The following is a 15,613-nucleotide window of genomic DNA, read 5'->3' as shown; positions in this document are numbered from 1 at the left end:
CGCGTAGCCCACGCGCGCCCAGTTCGCAGAGGCACACGAAGCACCGCTGCCTCCAGGCTGCTCAGCGCCATCCTGAGGCGGAATTCAGCGGCCAGCACAAGCCGTGGCCGCGCTGAGCCGAGCCCGCACCTCACTCAGGACAGCGCGCCCCTCCACGGCCGCTCGCGACCGTTAACGGCCGCCTAACGGCCGCCTCAGCCCCGCCCCGCGTGACGCACGCTCCCACAGCCACGCCCGCCGACCCCTGTGCGGTGCCGGAAGAGGAAGGCGCGTGAGGCGCGCGGTCGGCGCGGCGCGGCGAGAAGCGGAGAAGGTTCGAGACGTGCCGCGGGGCCATGGCCGCCGTGCGCGAGGAGGTGAGCGCTGAAGCGGCGCGCGGGAGGAAATGGGGCGCTGTGACCAGGCTGGGTGTGGGGCATTTGCCTTGAAGCCGGCACTAGGCCGTGGGAGGCTCAGGCTTAGGCCTAGAGCGCGATGGGGATGGGGCTAGAAAGGGCGAGCCAAAGGAAATGTAGCGCCGTGGCCGGACTGGTGCTGGGACAGCATTTGCTGTGGAGCCAGCAGTGGGTTTGGTGGCCTCAGCCTCTGGAGCTAGCCGATATCTGGTTTCTAAACCACCCCAATAGCCCAGTTCTATAATAAATGTCTTAAAAGGGGGCATAGCCTCTTGTCAGCCTCTTATCACTTCTTCTGGTTTATTTTGGTTTTCTTCTGGAGTATTTTGGTTTATGTCTGCTAGGGCTTAGATCAAGGAGTCTTAATATGAGGGTGAAAGTAGTTCAATAACGTATGAGGAGATGTTGCATTTGCTTTAGACAGCTGATGGATGTAACGGTTGCAAGTGATAGATAGTGTGTAATTGGGGGCGTAGGAGACCTTTACCTACATTTGACTTTTTTTTTTTTTGAGTCTTCAGCCTGGGTTTTTGCGGAGTTCTGTTGGTTGCTTTTGTTGTGATTATACAGTATGTTTTTTAAAGTGGTTGTTAACGTTATTTTTGACACTGTGCTCCAAATGTTAAACTTCTACCTGTTTCTTTCTTTAACTGATCAAAGTTCAATGATGGAAACAGAGAAGTTCAAACCTTAGCGGCCCTGGAGTAAAGGACAGATGGATGGCTTCATGTTAAAGAGAGTGTAGAGGAATGTGTAATTTGACTTTCTGAGTCTGAATCCAAAACTGGAAGAAGTGAAGGAGCCTTGCACTGTGAACCTGAGTAAAAAGAGCTGTGTATAATTTAATTTCTGTATGATCTTTTATTCTTAAATCAGTTACAGAAAGATTTGGAAGAGGTTAAAGAATTGCTTACGAAAGCCACCAGAAAGCGACTTCACGATGTCCTCACGACTGAAAAACACAAGCTAGAGTTAGAAATCAAAAATCAGCCTCCACCAAAGCTGAAGGCAGATGCAGGAGAAGAAGAAAAATCATCGCTTGGAGGATATACAGTGAAAATAAACAACTATGGTAAGATTGCTTTTGTATGCAAATAATAGAGGCCAGTTTTCTGCTTTGAATAGAATGCAGGGTGGTATTAATTTGAGTCTTAGTGTTATAAAGAAGAATTTTCAAATGTTTGTACCATACTGCAGACCCCACCAAAAAGCTATTACCTGCTTGCTGTCCCAACCCACTGTGTGTTAATTCTGTTTGTGTAATAGCCTTTCTTTAACAAGGAGACACATTGTTTCGTGTCCATACTAGTATTTTTCCATTGCCAGTGTTTAGCAAGAGTGTAAGACTGAGTTTTGGCTTCTCTGCTCGCCATGTAGGTAAAAGGAGAAGGAATTGCTCAAGGTACTTGTCGTGTGGGGAGCTTAAGAAAAAGTGGGCTAAGGGAAAAGCAGAAAAAAACAGGCACTTCTAGCTCCCTCAGCTCAGATGGAGCTGCCGTCGTTTTCCTGAGCTCGTATATGGCTTTTGGTTTCCTCAGGCCTTCCAGGAATAGAACAGAGTTACATACTAGGACATCCTTTTGTCATCAATTATTAAAGAGAAGAAGAACTTTGTTAAGAAAAAGTAATGAATTAATGTTATTCGTCCAAAGATGGTCTCAGTAAGACACAGTTCATGGTTATCATCATTGCTAGGGAATGTTTGTTTGTTTGTTTGTTTTAATGGAATGGATGAAGTTTTTTGAGGAAAACTAGAACTCGGGCTCTTTCTCACTTGCAGGTTGGGATCAGTCAGATAAGTTTATTAAAATTTACATCTCTTTAAATGGAGTCCAGAAGCTCCCAGCTGAGAATGTGCAGGTGAATTTCACAGAGAGGTGAGTTTGTGTTTCTTCACTAAGCCAGGAGGGAGACTGTGGGTGTATAACAACGCAGGAGTGTGTTGTATTCAGTTTTGTTCTCTCTCTCTCTCTCTTTTTTTTTTTTTTTAAGCCTTAACTTTAGTGAAAGTATTAGTCATTAGTTATTTACAAATTAAAAGTACTAACTTTTAAGAGTATTTTAGCACATATTTAGGAATAGTTCTTATTAGTGGGTGTCAGAGTATTTTAATATGCCTCACCATGCTTGATGCATATGTAATGTCAGACCTATTTTTGATGGTGATAGAACTGAAATTTCGTGAATTGAATCCTCATCCTTTCCAAGGTTTTAAGAGCTCTGTAAAGTAGATGTTAGAGCACTGAAGATCTTGATTTATTGTGAACCCTGGATGAGTCATTTTAAATGCACAGTATTAAATCTTATTGAAGATTTGAAAGGCTATTGGCTTCCTTTCCCAAGAAATATGTCTGCTTAATGGTTTTCAGACACTGTATTTGATGACAGGGCTGAATAGTCTTACACTGCTTGGAACTTTTGTTTGTGCTTTTCCTCCCCTCACTTTCTTGTTCCAGGTCATTTGATCTGCTAGTGAAGAATCTGAATGGGAAGAACTACACCATGACCTTCAACAACCTTCTGAAACCCATCTCGATGGAAGGCAGTTCGAGAAAGGTGAGTTTAAGCATCTTCAAAGAAATCTTTGCAACTACAAGAACTACAGACTTGACCACAGTTGTAAATTCGAGGTGGTGTAAATATGTGTGATGCCATACCTTGTCTGTGGTCTAAAACGTCCTCTGTCTTCACTACGGTATGTTGCTCCATCATTAAATACCAGGAACACTTTTATTGCTGGTGGTTGCAGCTTATAATAATGTATTACTGTACTGCTTCTAGCAGCTTTCTGTGTCTAGGGACAGACATGTCAGATATCTTGTGCAGTTGTAAATATTTGCCACTTGTACTTTGTGGCATAGAATGTATAGAAACAGTGGTTCTATTCCAAATTCTGCTGAGTCTTAAAGTAGGACAGTGTAAATAAAACAGGCAAGGTAATAAAGGCAATGCTCTGGTAGCTTTTAGCAGAATATGAAAGCAAACAGTAGCCATGTACTTACTCAATTATGCTGAAGCTCCAGCAGAATCTTGGCTGCTATGGTCTATAGGAGAATTCAGGTCAGGGTGGCAGGGTTGCAGTCAGTTCAACAGGCTTCGCGATGTGCTTGCAAATTACAGGCAAAGGTTAAGCACTGTTCCAAAACTAGTTTCTTATCCCTAGAGAAATAAATTGGGAGGGGTCTGTACTTGAACTTAGTGGGTGCCTTTACTGACCTTGTAGACTTTTCCAAACAGCAGAACTGAAGGTGGCAGGACTTCACTTTGCATGACAATCTAAAGTGCATACCCGTCTTACATCTCCAGATTTCTACTGGCGTATGAAGTTTCTGTCTTTTTAATGCACTTTTTATTGGGCCTTAAAATGATCATTTTCCAGTTCTTTTGAAAGGTAAATATACCCACAGTTTAGAAGCAGTCATAGCTGGCTTTAGCATCCTATAAGAGTTCCTGAATGGTCAGTCTATTTCTGCAGTGCTGGGTGTTCTGCTGTTTTAGCATATATTAGTATTAGACATAATTGTGCCACCACAGTGAGGTTAGTGCTTGGTACCCTATAGCTGTACATATTAACTTCTACATAAGCTCTACATAGCTGAGATAAATGTGTCAAGGAGTTGAGGATAGGAGATTTATATAAATGGCTAATCTCATTCATTGTGGTTATAGCATCCTCTTTTGGAGTATTCTGTATTCATGTCTTTGTGTTCTACTTGCAGATCAAGACAGACACGATCCTCGTGATGTGTAGGAAGAAGCGTGAGGAAAAATGGGACTGTCTCACGCAAGTGGAAAAAGAAAGCAAAGAGAAAGAGTAAGTGTCTTTCCTCGCTTAACCTTCCTTTTCTGCTTCTACTGAAATAATATAAGAATGATGAAGAGAGTAGATATAGGCTGTATTGATTATGCAATTTAACTGCAAGAATTGCTCATTTTGGAGCCTTTAGGATATTTGAGAATTGTTAGGTTGGGATTCTTTTGGTACTGATGTCACTGGCAATGCAAAAAAATATGGTCCAAGCTACAAAGTTTGCCACTTCTACTGTTTTATTGCTAACAAAAGCTGCATTGTAGAAAATAAGGCCGATAGGATCCTGCACAGAGTGATAAAAGTATTTAACCAATTAAGGAATCATTTATATTTTGGCAGCTGCATCCCTTGCAGGTACTGCTCTAACAGGCTTTACTTTTCTTAGGCTAAGTGTATGCGTACCTACTTTCTATAAAAATATATACATTTTTCCCAGAGTTACGGTGGTTGAAATAATTACTGGTTTGTTGCATCTGCATGTAAAGGATTTGCACAGAAGTCCCATCATCCTTTTGGCAAAAATAAGCCTTTGGTTATTTTGAATCATTGTATAAAATATCAAGCCGATTTAGATCAGTGTGCTTAAAGTGCTGGGCAGCAATCATGCAAGCAGTGTAGAGACCAGATATGAAAGGATGGTAAATGTCGTGAGGGGTTTTCTCTGTTCCCTGCTGTGAGGGGTCTGCATCCAGAAGAGCATGTGTGCATCCAAGAAGCATTCACCTTCCCGTGATTCTGTCCTGCAAATCTCTGAAGCACCCTACAATGATTATTTAGCATGTGCTTGTAGGATGATTTGCTAAAACTGGTCAATTCTAACAACCAGAGCTGAATCCAGAGCAAAACTACCCTCCCCTCTCAAACTGTATCTTTGGAGATCAAAGTGACTTGGCTACGAGTGCATGTTGCTAGAGGGATGGAGTTTCTAGGTTAAGCCTTTATCTTGTGTAAAGAAGAGCCTACAATGGCTAGCCCATTCATAATCAGTATTGCATCCTTATTCAGTGTTGTATGTATGGCACTTGAGAAAATGTCTTCCAAATTCTGCATGTTCAGCTCTTGGAGACTGACTGTTAGCCCTGTGCAGGGGGAACTTGCTCCCTCTGCTGATCTATTTAAATCTTCATGCTGCTTTTCAGATACCCTTCAGTACTCCAGTAGCTACTCTAGCACCAAGGAGAACTTAGAAAATCCTAAGAGGAAGAAAATGTCCTAAAAATTTTGACAGAAATGACAATATTCAGTCATCTGGTAATGTGGGACATGTTTTACTCAGATGCTTAGGATGCGTGTATTAATGTGGGTGCCAGCGTTTGTCAGTTGCCCTCATATGTTGAGAAAATTATTTTGAAGAATAGCTATTAAAATCAGTGCTTTGACATCTGGAGATGACCTCAAGATCATGAAACAGAAAATGCTTTTTAGATTGCAAATATTCTGATGTGGTCACTTTAGGTGGCTCAGTGTGGTCATTTTTCTGCTTCTTTTAAACGTCACGTAACTGCAAAGACAGATGTTAGTAGTTTCCAGATTTGTTATATTCAGCATCTGCTTCCCAAAATTAATTTTCAGTAGTGTTCCAAGGGTCATGTTTGTTGCAAAATGCTTCCCATCATCCTTGATGAGAAAGTTGTAAATAGATTACTTTTCATAAACTTACATTGATGCTAAACGTCCCCCTTAGGTGCTCCCCCTACTTAGAAGCCATGAGGTGTTACTAAAGACTTCCATAGACTCAAGACTTTGCCAAAGCAAAATTCCTACTGTTACCACATAGTTGTAACAAATACTAGTGTTTATATTTTTGTGCAGAGTGGTGAGATATGCGAGGCCTTTCATGTGCATCTGTCTTGCAGGAAAGCTGCCTATGACACCTCAGATCCCAGTGAAGGGCTTATGAGCCTTTTGAAAAAGATGTATGCAGAAGGGGACGATGAAATGAAGCGCACCATCAACAAGGCTTGGGTTGAAAGCAGAGAAAAACAGTCCAAAGGGGACCTACCAATGGATCTTTGAAAGTACTGAGGGCCGCCTTAATACTGATCTTCCATGTGAGACTTCCTGTTCTGCAAAAATCATTGTTTACACAACCTTCTTCCAAGCAAAGACACTCATTTTCCATTTCAGGTTGGAGAAAATATTTAAATAAAATAGCTTATAAAGCATTCGCTACAGTCAAATGGTTCCCCATTTCCTGAAGAGTGGAGCATAGTTATATCCTTACCCCTCCTTCAAAACAACAACAACAACAACAAGAAAGTGAAGACTTTTGTGAAACAGAATGTAAAAGAAAAGGAATCCTAAACCAAGATGGGTCGAGGTCACTTTGTTGCAGATGACAGCTGTACCCACCTAAGGTTAAAGGGTCTACACAAGTGTGTGTCGTATTCCATGTGGGATAGCATGTTGAACTGTAAGATATGTAACAAGGGGAGAAATGCTGAAGAATCAGAACTGCCATGCCAGGACAGGGCACTCGACAGCTGAGCTGAAATATTATGGTCTTTATGCTGTGATATTAAACCTCATTACTCTCCAAAACTATTCTTCAAAAGTACTGTCTGTTTAACCCCTTTATGACTTTTGAAAGTGAAAACAACTCTTTAGCCCCTATGCTAATTGTGATCTCTGTGTGGTGTCTTCAAGGTGGGGCAGTCACAGGAGAGCACAGAGCTGCTGATACAGGATAGACTTGTCCCTGGATCTAGCCAGTATGTAAGGGAGACAACCTCCATTATCTCCTGTCTAACTTTAATGGGCTTTAAGGTAATAACTAAGATGTATGCTGAAGTAATTTATATTCAACAATTGGACTAACCTGGGGAGGTGGCTACTGTCAAACTGCTGCCTCTGCATCTTCCATTTGAGGCTTTACTTGGCCTGTTTATTGCTTCTGAACCCTTCTCATGGGGACAGAGTAGCTGTTTACCCTCCAGTACCCTGCACTGAGGAAGAATAGAGGGCAAATGTACAGTTAGGCAGCAGGCTTTCTTTTTTCTTCTTCCTCCCTGCTTCCTATCACTTCTCTTGATGGTGTAGTTACTGAATTAAGCAAGCCTCCTTGCTCTCCTATTACTTTCCTATTGTGGCCTGGACTAGGACTTGTTTTATTATCTTATTTCTACAGCCATGGACCAAGGTATGTGCTACAAGCAGGAGAAGAAATATTAGCACACCAAGAGGTTCTTTATCCACGTGTTAATAAGTTTGCATTGCAAAAGTATCTAAACTTGAGGGTGTATCTATCTCATTTGGAGTTCATTCTCATCCTTCTTTCTTTGCAGTTCTTTTAAGCTTTTATCCAAGTCACCATGGTGAACCTGCTGTGTTGTGCCAAACAAACTGCTTGAATGAGCTTTGTGCTATATATCTTTACTTTTAATGTTGTCCTTCTTACAATCCTCAGCATAGTTCTGCAACAATCAGGTAGTAATTGTCTTAAAATAAACCTGCCTCTAACACAGACTTGCTTAGTGCAGTTATGCTTTTTTCCCCCCCCACCCATCACTCAGCTGTTACCAGTCAACCCAGTAAATGAATTTTACAAATGAGTACAGCTTCTCTTCCTCTCCACATTAGTTTGATACTTATGCTGGACTCCTAGACAGGATGGCCTTGCTTTCATTACTTGAACACAAACTGGGCCCGTTGGTGTCCTCTGGCTGAACATGAGCCTGTGCAGTGATCTACCACATAGCTCTCTGTACACCAGACATCTGACCATGGTCAGCAAAGTGACGGAAAACAATTCTGCTGAGCCTCCACCGCCGCTTCACCCCTCGGGGCCGGGATGTCAGGACACAACGATTCCGGATCCTCACAGGGCAGCTGTCCCGAGGCAAGGCAGTAATCTCTTTATCAGCCACTTCCTAAAACAAGATCACAGCATAGAGTTTGAAGGATGTTGTCCAGCATTTTGAGAGGTGCGGGGTGAAGATATTTCCAGACCTCAAAAGTTAGTTGTAAACAGGTATGACCACAAGCTCCTTTTTAATTGATTACACTTCACTATTTGGTAAGGAATGTGTTCATGTCTTCCTCACTTGATTCTTTTTGGGCATGCTAACAGTGCAAAATTATCTGCTTGGTAAACTGAAAAGTTGACCTTACTATGCATTGAGCATCGACTGTTAATTCAAATCCGTTTGGCTTTGTCTGTTTCCAGGGTGGGTTAGTTCTTTAAAATGAGCTAAACTATTAACTGACTTGCCCAGTAATGCATGTTTTGATGCCAACAAAAACGATTTTATGTAGCTCACTTCAGAAGGAGCTGTAAGGAGAGGAGAACAAGGAAACAAAACAAAACAACAACAACAACAAAAAAAAAAAACTAAAGAAGAACGAGTAGAGTTCTAGCCTTCTTAAGGCTTAATAATAACCTATGTACATGTTTTCAGGAAACGCCACTTAGCAACAATGGGAATTTCAGCTCAACAAGACCAAAGAAAATGCATACTAAAGAGAGACACTTGAGTTTAGGTAAGAGTCCTGAATGGCTGTAGCCTTAATAGTAATGGAAGGGCTCAAAAGATCCTGGGTTCAGTCACATGAGGAAGTCACAGAAGGATAACTGGAGGTAGAAGAAAGATCTGATGCTGGGTTACACAAGCTTCCATTACGCTGCATGAGAACTGCTGAACAGACTTCCAACACACTTTAAACCAAAATGCTGAAAGCCATAATATATTTGAAAGGGATTCTCACTTTTAAAGAATACCAGCTCAAGACAGTCACCCACATGCCTTTCAACTTCAACAAAGTGAGTAGGACTTCTTATCTAAAAGTCTTATTTCAATTACTTTTGTACTGCTAAATATCTTCTGTATATATTGTGTACATGGGTGTGTATGTGTGTATGTATATATATACACACATACACAGTCTATTTAGTACAGCCACATACCTGCAGGGGTTTTTTTTTTTGACCTACAGAATTGATTAATTTTTATAAAGAAAGCAGAATGTGCTTTCAGAGAAAATGTGTGGTGATTCCTTTTTTTTCCCATAAGAACATGCAACAAATTGTTTATCAAGAGTTTTGTAAAATCAGGACAGAAAAGCAGATTCATGCTCTTTCTCTCAGGCTGTTTATGGATGAAGGCATCTCTCCACAACTAAGCGTGGTCAGTGCTAACACATTCAGAAATGTTAAAGTATATTCCTGATACCTGCAACTACTCCTAAGAAAGGCCACGAACAGGACAATGAATGTGTGTACATTTAAGCCATGACCTACCTAATACAGCTTTTACATGCCTGCAACTCATGCAAGAAGTAAAATCAAAGAAATTTAGAAAAAGTATTTGACAGCTAGTAACTAGTTTTGGCAGAATCAGGCTTCCAGGTTTTTAAGTGAATAGGGGGAGGAGAAATACTTGATTTGTCTAGGAAACTATAAAGGTGATGATAAGTATATATTCTAAATCAGACTTTTTTTTTTTTTTTCCATGTATAAACGTTTTTATCAGCCCAGGCCAGTGAGGGTGGTGCCAGCCATGGAGCACACTGCCAGCCAGGCCCGGGCAGCTTCTCCTACCTGCAGCTCTTTGGGCAGGATGGTGTTTTTCCGGATGGCGTTGATACGCAGTCGCTCGTCCGCGTACTCGTACGCCAGCTTCCTCCTCTTGATGTCCCGCAGCATCCTCCAGTCCACATAGTAGCCCCTCACTTGCCTTATGCACGATGCAGGTAAAACCTAATAATAATTTTAAAAAGCTTAAATATGAAAGCAGTTACATGTTCTGTTTGCCCACTTCAAATACGAATTACTCCTATAAACTTGTTCCACAAAAGCCAAGAAAGAAATGTGTCTTGCAGGAGCTACAGCTAACGTCGACCTTATCCTGCCATTAGTAACGCTCCCCTCCCACCTCCGCCCGCCTCCTCTCAAGGACTTCGCGGCGCCCCTGCCCTCATGCGCAGCCCAGAGGCCGCTTCCCCCCCCGCCGCAGCCGGCTCTGCCGGGCAGGGGTGGCCCCGCGGTGGCTGGGAAGGAGGGTCGCTCTCAGCCCGCCCGGCCGCCCCGCTACCTGCCGCGCGGCCCGCAGCGCCCAGCACAGCGCCGCCGCCGCCATCTTGTCGCTGCGCGGCGAGGCGAGGGGAGGGGCGCAGCGCGGGGCGGGGCGGCCATTTTGGGACGGGGGCGGGAATGTCGCGGGGCGGGGCGGCCATTTTGGGACGGGGCGGGAATGTCTCGGGGCGGAGTGGTGGGATCGCGCCCTTCTTTTGTTTTACTCCCTTCTCTTCTTCTTTTACTTGCTTCTGTTTGCAGGCTCCGTATGCGGAGAGTGTTACTGCTAGCGCCGATCTCTTTGATCTTTGAAAAATGTTTCCAGAAGATGTGAAGGTGTCCTCGTGTTTTCAGGACTCCACGGCAGGGAGTCTGCATTACTCTCTATAGATGTTTTTTTCTGCCTCATGTGGTGTGTTTTTCCACTACCTTGATCCTACCTAAAGCAACTTCTATGGTGGGAATGGTGAAATAAAACCATGAGCCTTTAAGTTCAACTTCTTCACATGCACGTCAGTGCCCGTTGGAAATGGTGCATAGCTGTAGGAGAGAGGACCTGCCGTGCTGAGAGAGATGAACCTCTTGTGTGGGATTTTGGGGCAACTCTTCTCAGAAACAGGGCACCTGGCAGTGCCCCGCTGTGTGTGCAAGGATGGGCACTCAGGATGTCCCTTGCTTGCACTGTGCTCTCCCCTTCCCTGGTGGGCTCAGACTGGGGGCACTGGTGGCTCTCAAGGACTTTCCTTTTATGGTAAAACTTAATTTCTCGTGCTTTTTATGGGTGGAAAAGAAAGAAAGGCCCAAACCACACTGAAGGGCTGTGTCCCAGTGCTGATGTGAGTCAGTAATAACCTACATTAGAGAAGCAGGCACCTTTTGCAGAAACCGCAGGATCAGTTTGGGAGCAGACCACATGGATCAGACGTTGGAAGAGGGAAGTCTAAAAATGACAGAGCATGGAGTTCCATCAGGAAAATATGATGAGGGAGGTTTGAAGGATTAACTGTGTTCCAGGCCCATTTTTCACAAAACCACGTGTCCCACATGCTGATCATTGCAGTGTGTTAGCAGAAACCTGTGGCCTAACATGAGGGAAAACTTATTTACCATGAGGGTGACAGAGCACTAAAGCCACTCACCCAGAGAGGCTGAGGAGTCTCCTTCCTTGGAGATGCTCAAAAGCTGTGTGGATATGGTCCTGGGCCTTTGAAAAGGGGGTCTCTCTCAATTTGTATTGCTGTGTGCCGGGCATTTTATTAGGTTCACGATTCCTTTCAGGATGTACTTCCATTTAGAAAAAAATAAAAGTTAACACAGTCAAATTTTATTTTCCATACCACCCCCAGCAGCAGGTGGCACAGTTACTTTTCACTTGGATGGTACTGGTAATGGTGATCAGTGAAAAGAGACTAGTGCTAGAGGTAGTAAGTAGGTCATTCTCTCCAGCCTGTTCAGTTTCTGGCTTTCTTGCTAATGGAGGTGCTAACTGCCTTCAGGGGTCTTGCTCTGTGGGCATTTGCCATTATGAACTGAGTCTAGACTAAAATACTGCCATTGCTTTTAAGGTCCACAGGGTGGGGGGTGGGTTTTTTTTTTTCTTTGCTTTTTTTGTTTTTAGTGTTGTCACAGGTAAATGCAGTGTTGTGTTCAACTACTGGTGATTTTAAAAGGCTTTTTGCTTTTGCTTGCTCTGTTGACTACTGGAATTTCAGATAATTAATACTTTGAAAGTGCTTGTCTCCATATGTGGGTCTCAGCAAAAAATTCTGTCCTCTTTGCTGCTGCGTTTACAGAGTTGGAAAGACTTTCTGGCTTTTGACCAGAAATTGGGGATAAAATGAATAGGAAATGTTTTTTTTCCTAGTGGTCTGTGAGGCTAATACATAGTGGGGTTTTTCTACCAAATCTGTTCCCCCCCCGGGAGGGAAACACCCAGAGGTCTCTATTAATTCCTTCCATCTGGTCAGGAGGACTTAAATTACTAGCAAGGATGGGTGGTGTTTGTAGTAGGACTGGGAAGAGGAGAAGATGTGGTGGCCTATTGGGGTGCTCTAGGTGCCTTTGCAAGTAGCTGCTGAAGGACCCTGAACTGGACAGCTCAAAGTTATTGAAAGGTGAGAAAAGTCTTTTGAGATACTTCTTGTTTAGAATGAAAAGGTTATCCAGTTTTGTATGTGTCCACTAAAGCTTTGAAAGCCTTACACAAACACCAATAATTGTTATGCAAATGTATTGTTACTCAAAATGTGTAGTGTGTTGTGTAGTGTTTTCTGTCACTCCACTCTGAAGGAATTGAACTTTCTCAAGATGTTGTCTCTGAAGAAGCAAATAACAAGGATGAAGCCACATATCTGCTTAAGCAAGCAGGAGTTTTGCCATTGCCATTAGGTTTAAAGTTAGGGTTAAACCTACAAATTAGTTGGTTTAGAATGTTTGGTCCTTATAATGTGTATTTTAGGCTCTGATTTTGATTTATTTAATTATTCTGCGTGTGTGCCTTTGGCTATTTTAAAAGCCTTTTCTGTTTACACAAGATTATTTAGGAACTTGACACTCAGAATTGCAACAAAAGCTTAAAATAACAGTTCAGTATCCTCTCACCCAAGAACTCTATCAAGGCATCTTCTTACACACTCAGTGATGGAAGCCAGTAGAAGTGCTATACTATGTAACATGAAATATATTGCTAGTTTCATAATAAAGCTAATAATTTTACAAGTACTGATACAAATGATACTCGGTGGATAAACAAACTGATCAAACACAGATACTACAAAACTTGTGAGCAGGTTTTCTATATATAGGCAACAGCAAAGGCTAGTTCTAGGAAAGACTGCCTTAATAGAACTGAAAGCCACTGTTTTAACAGTAGTAAGCAGGTAATTTACTACAAAATGCATATGTATGGTAAATAACAAATGTGAAAATCCTAGCCAGCATCTCTGTTTTTTCAAATGACTCTGTTGGATTTAGGGAGCAAGCTCTCCTTCACTTATGTACAGTCACTGCACCTTGCTTACCAGACTGTGTAGAAGAGTTAGCATGAAAGAAAAGGTAAAATAAATATACAGGTGAGTCTAGAAACATAGCATTTATTTGACTTTTTAAAAAATTATTATTTTTTGTATTATTTCAAATCAACTCAGACTTCTTTAGGTAAGGTTCAATCAGTCTGGAAATAAAAAATTTAAATGATAAAAGGCACCTTCAAAAGAAACAGTCTAGCTAAATTAATGGTTAAATGAATGGTTAAAGATTCCTTTACGTGGAAAATAGAATGCTGGCTAGCATTCTATTACAGCAAATTGCAATTACAGCAAATGAATTCTTTAGAAGCCCCTGGATGTATTTTACATGCTACCAATATCAGAGCTAGATTTAAATACACATACACATATCGCAGGAAAAAAAGGTAATCTACTGTGCAGCTTTCTAAAGCAAGTGACATTAGGAACAACAGTGTTAATTTCACTGTGGAGATTAAGGACGAATAATCCAATCAGTTAAATACAGTTTATGGAAAGTCTCTAACATCTGTAGTTAGTCTCAACTGAATGCCTTGCTGATTAAAAATATGCAAGTAGGAGGAATAGGCAGGAGGATTGGCTAGACTCCTCAGCAGCTGAACAGGCCTGCTATCATTTTGTGTACATCCTTTGACCCTTGGGTGTGTTTTTTTTTTTTTTTTTTTGTGGATGGATGAAAATAGCTCCTAGGAATGAGTTTTGGTCTGCAGTTTTACTGACTCCTGTCATTCTTTATTGCTAAAAGGAGAGCTGCAGTCTTGGTAGATGTAAGGAGTCTGATGATTCCCTGTTAATTGTGGGTTGAGGCGGTTCATCAGTGTCTGTACTGCTATGTCTTCAGCAGCCAAGAACATGATTTTCCATGAGCCTTTCAGATGCATTTGTTTCTCTGCAGGCTGTTACCATGCGCTTGCCTGTTCTCACGCTGCGAATCTCTATGCTTAAACAGTATGTCAATGTACAGCTGACATCTGTGTGTCAGATGCGTGAGGGTACAGGGTAAATGATGATGAATCTTTACCATCAGTAATGCTTGTGTCTCCTGAACCTAAGTGCCCCCTTCCTAGGGTTGGTCAGGTCTCCTACTGCTGTTCTCAAAAGTTAACAGAGTAAATAATAGTTGTTTGGACTCCAGCACCAATTCTGTGAACTTGCTAAGGACTTTCTGGCATGTTTTGCAATGTCTGTTATTAGTCTTGTCTTCCTCAAGAAACCTCCTTTGGCTTTATGATGGTGTGCTCAAAAATACCTTGCCTCAAGACGACACAACAGCCTATGTGCTTTATACTGAGAAAGCTCAGGTCTCAGCCCATGGCTCCTTTCACTGCACTTCTTTCTTCTGGCTGTTTACCTTCAACTGTAGCTTGTGTTGCCTGTCGTGTTGCTCTGCATAACTCTCATTGCCTGGATAGGTACCTGTTGTGTGCTGTTAACTACCTAAGTGTATTGATCCCCATGTACTGGTTTGGTTTCTCCATAATGGTCATCCTCTGTAGATAAGTTTTCACTTCTAGCATAGTGATAGTTAGCATCCACATTTCTGGTCTTTTAATTCTCTCTACAACCCTACAGCTGCCTTAGACCTGCATTTCCTTCCTTTATGACCCTTTCTCTCCTCTGTCTCATTTCCATATCATCTGGGAGATGTTCCTGCCAGTGTCCCCATCTGTGTTTTTATCAGCTCTTGCCTTGACTGATGCAGCTCTCCATCACATGCGTCCCACCTGACTAACTGCTGATGGCTGTTGCCCAGAAGACCAGGCTGCGCAGGTCTGTGCCCAAATCCTCAAGCACTGACATTTATGCAAGAAGGCTAACATAATTAGATCATTAGAGATCTAGATTATTTGATCATCAGAATTAGATCACTGAAATCTTCCCATGAAAATCCTGTAGCTTATCTGTGATTTGGATTATCATATGCTTTTCTCTGTGAAAGTTAGAAAGTTGTAAGTGTGCCTTTCTCCATTACTTTTCTTGGTAGACTATTCTGTAATCTGACTGTTAGGATTTTTTTCCTTTCCTTAAATTCCTTTCTTCCTTTCCTTAATTCCCTGTTATTAGCGGTTATACATATGACATGATATTCTCCACGAAGGATTAGTTAAACCCTCTCTTTTTGAACAGCAGGGAAAAATCTCTTTATTACACGATGATGAGCCAGAAATTCTGTGCTCCCCTCTCATTATGCTTGACAGAAGTGCTTATGTTCAGAGTATTTTTTTTTTTTCTTGAATGATCTCCAGGCCCAGGAAAATCTGAGATCACTTTGTGGTACCCAAGAAGCCCTAATTTGTCATGACATCATGTTATAACCCAGACTGGCATGCAGCACTGAGAGAAGGGCTTTTATACATGTTCATGTGTTTGG

At 42.1% G+C, this 15,613-nt stretch overlaps 2 protein-coding genes across 2 annotated transcripts; one reads left to right on the top strand and one right to left on the bottom strand.

Annotated features, from left to right (window-relative positions):
* The first annotated feature begins 241 nt into the window (after nucleotides 1–241).
* Nucleotides 242–6,371, top strand: CACYBP (calcyclin binding protein). Its single transcript, XM_010213350.2, has 6 exons — nucleotides 242–356; nucleotides 1,272–1,467; nucleotides 2,176–2,272; nucleotides 2,852–2,951; nucleotides 4,115–4,209; nucleotides 6,063–6,371. The coding sequence occupies exons 1-6, from the start codon at nucleotides 336–338 to the stop codon at nucleotides 6,220–6,222; spliced, it is 669 nt and encodes a 222-aa protein (XP_010211652.1). The 5' UTR covers nucleotides 242–335; the 3' UTR covers nucleotides 6,223–6,371.
* A 1,191-nt stretch (nucleotides 6,372–7,562) lies between these two features.
* On the bottom strand, nucleotides 7,563–10,307 carry MRPS14 (mitochondrial ribosomal protein S14). The gene is made up of 3 exons (XM_088524429.1): nucleotides 10,236–10,307; nucleotides 9,743–9,901; nucleotides 7,563–8,075 (listed from the first exon to the last, which is right to left on the bottom strand). Exons 1-3 carry the CDS (start codon nucleotides 10,278–10,280, stop codon nucleotides 7,893–7,895), a joined length of 387 nt encoding a protein of 128 aa, XP_088380555.1. The 5' UTR covers nucleotides 10,281–10,307; the 3' UTR covers nucleotides 7,563–7,892.
* Between the last annotated feature and the right edge of the window lie 5,306 nt (nucleotides 10,308–15,613).

The sequence above is a fragment of the Tinamus guttatus genome, unplaced genomic scaffold (genome assembly GCF_059628265.1).
Source record: "Tinamus guttatus ecotype Peru unplaced genomic scaffold, ASM5962826v1 Tinamus_guttatus_pri_ptg000211l, whole genome shotgun sequence".
Lineage (NCBI taxonomy): Eukaryota > Metazoa > Chordata > Aves > Tinamiformes > Tinamidae > Tinamus > Tinamus guttatus.
This window is presented reverse-complemented; position numbering and strand designations above follow the sequence as displayed.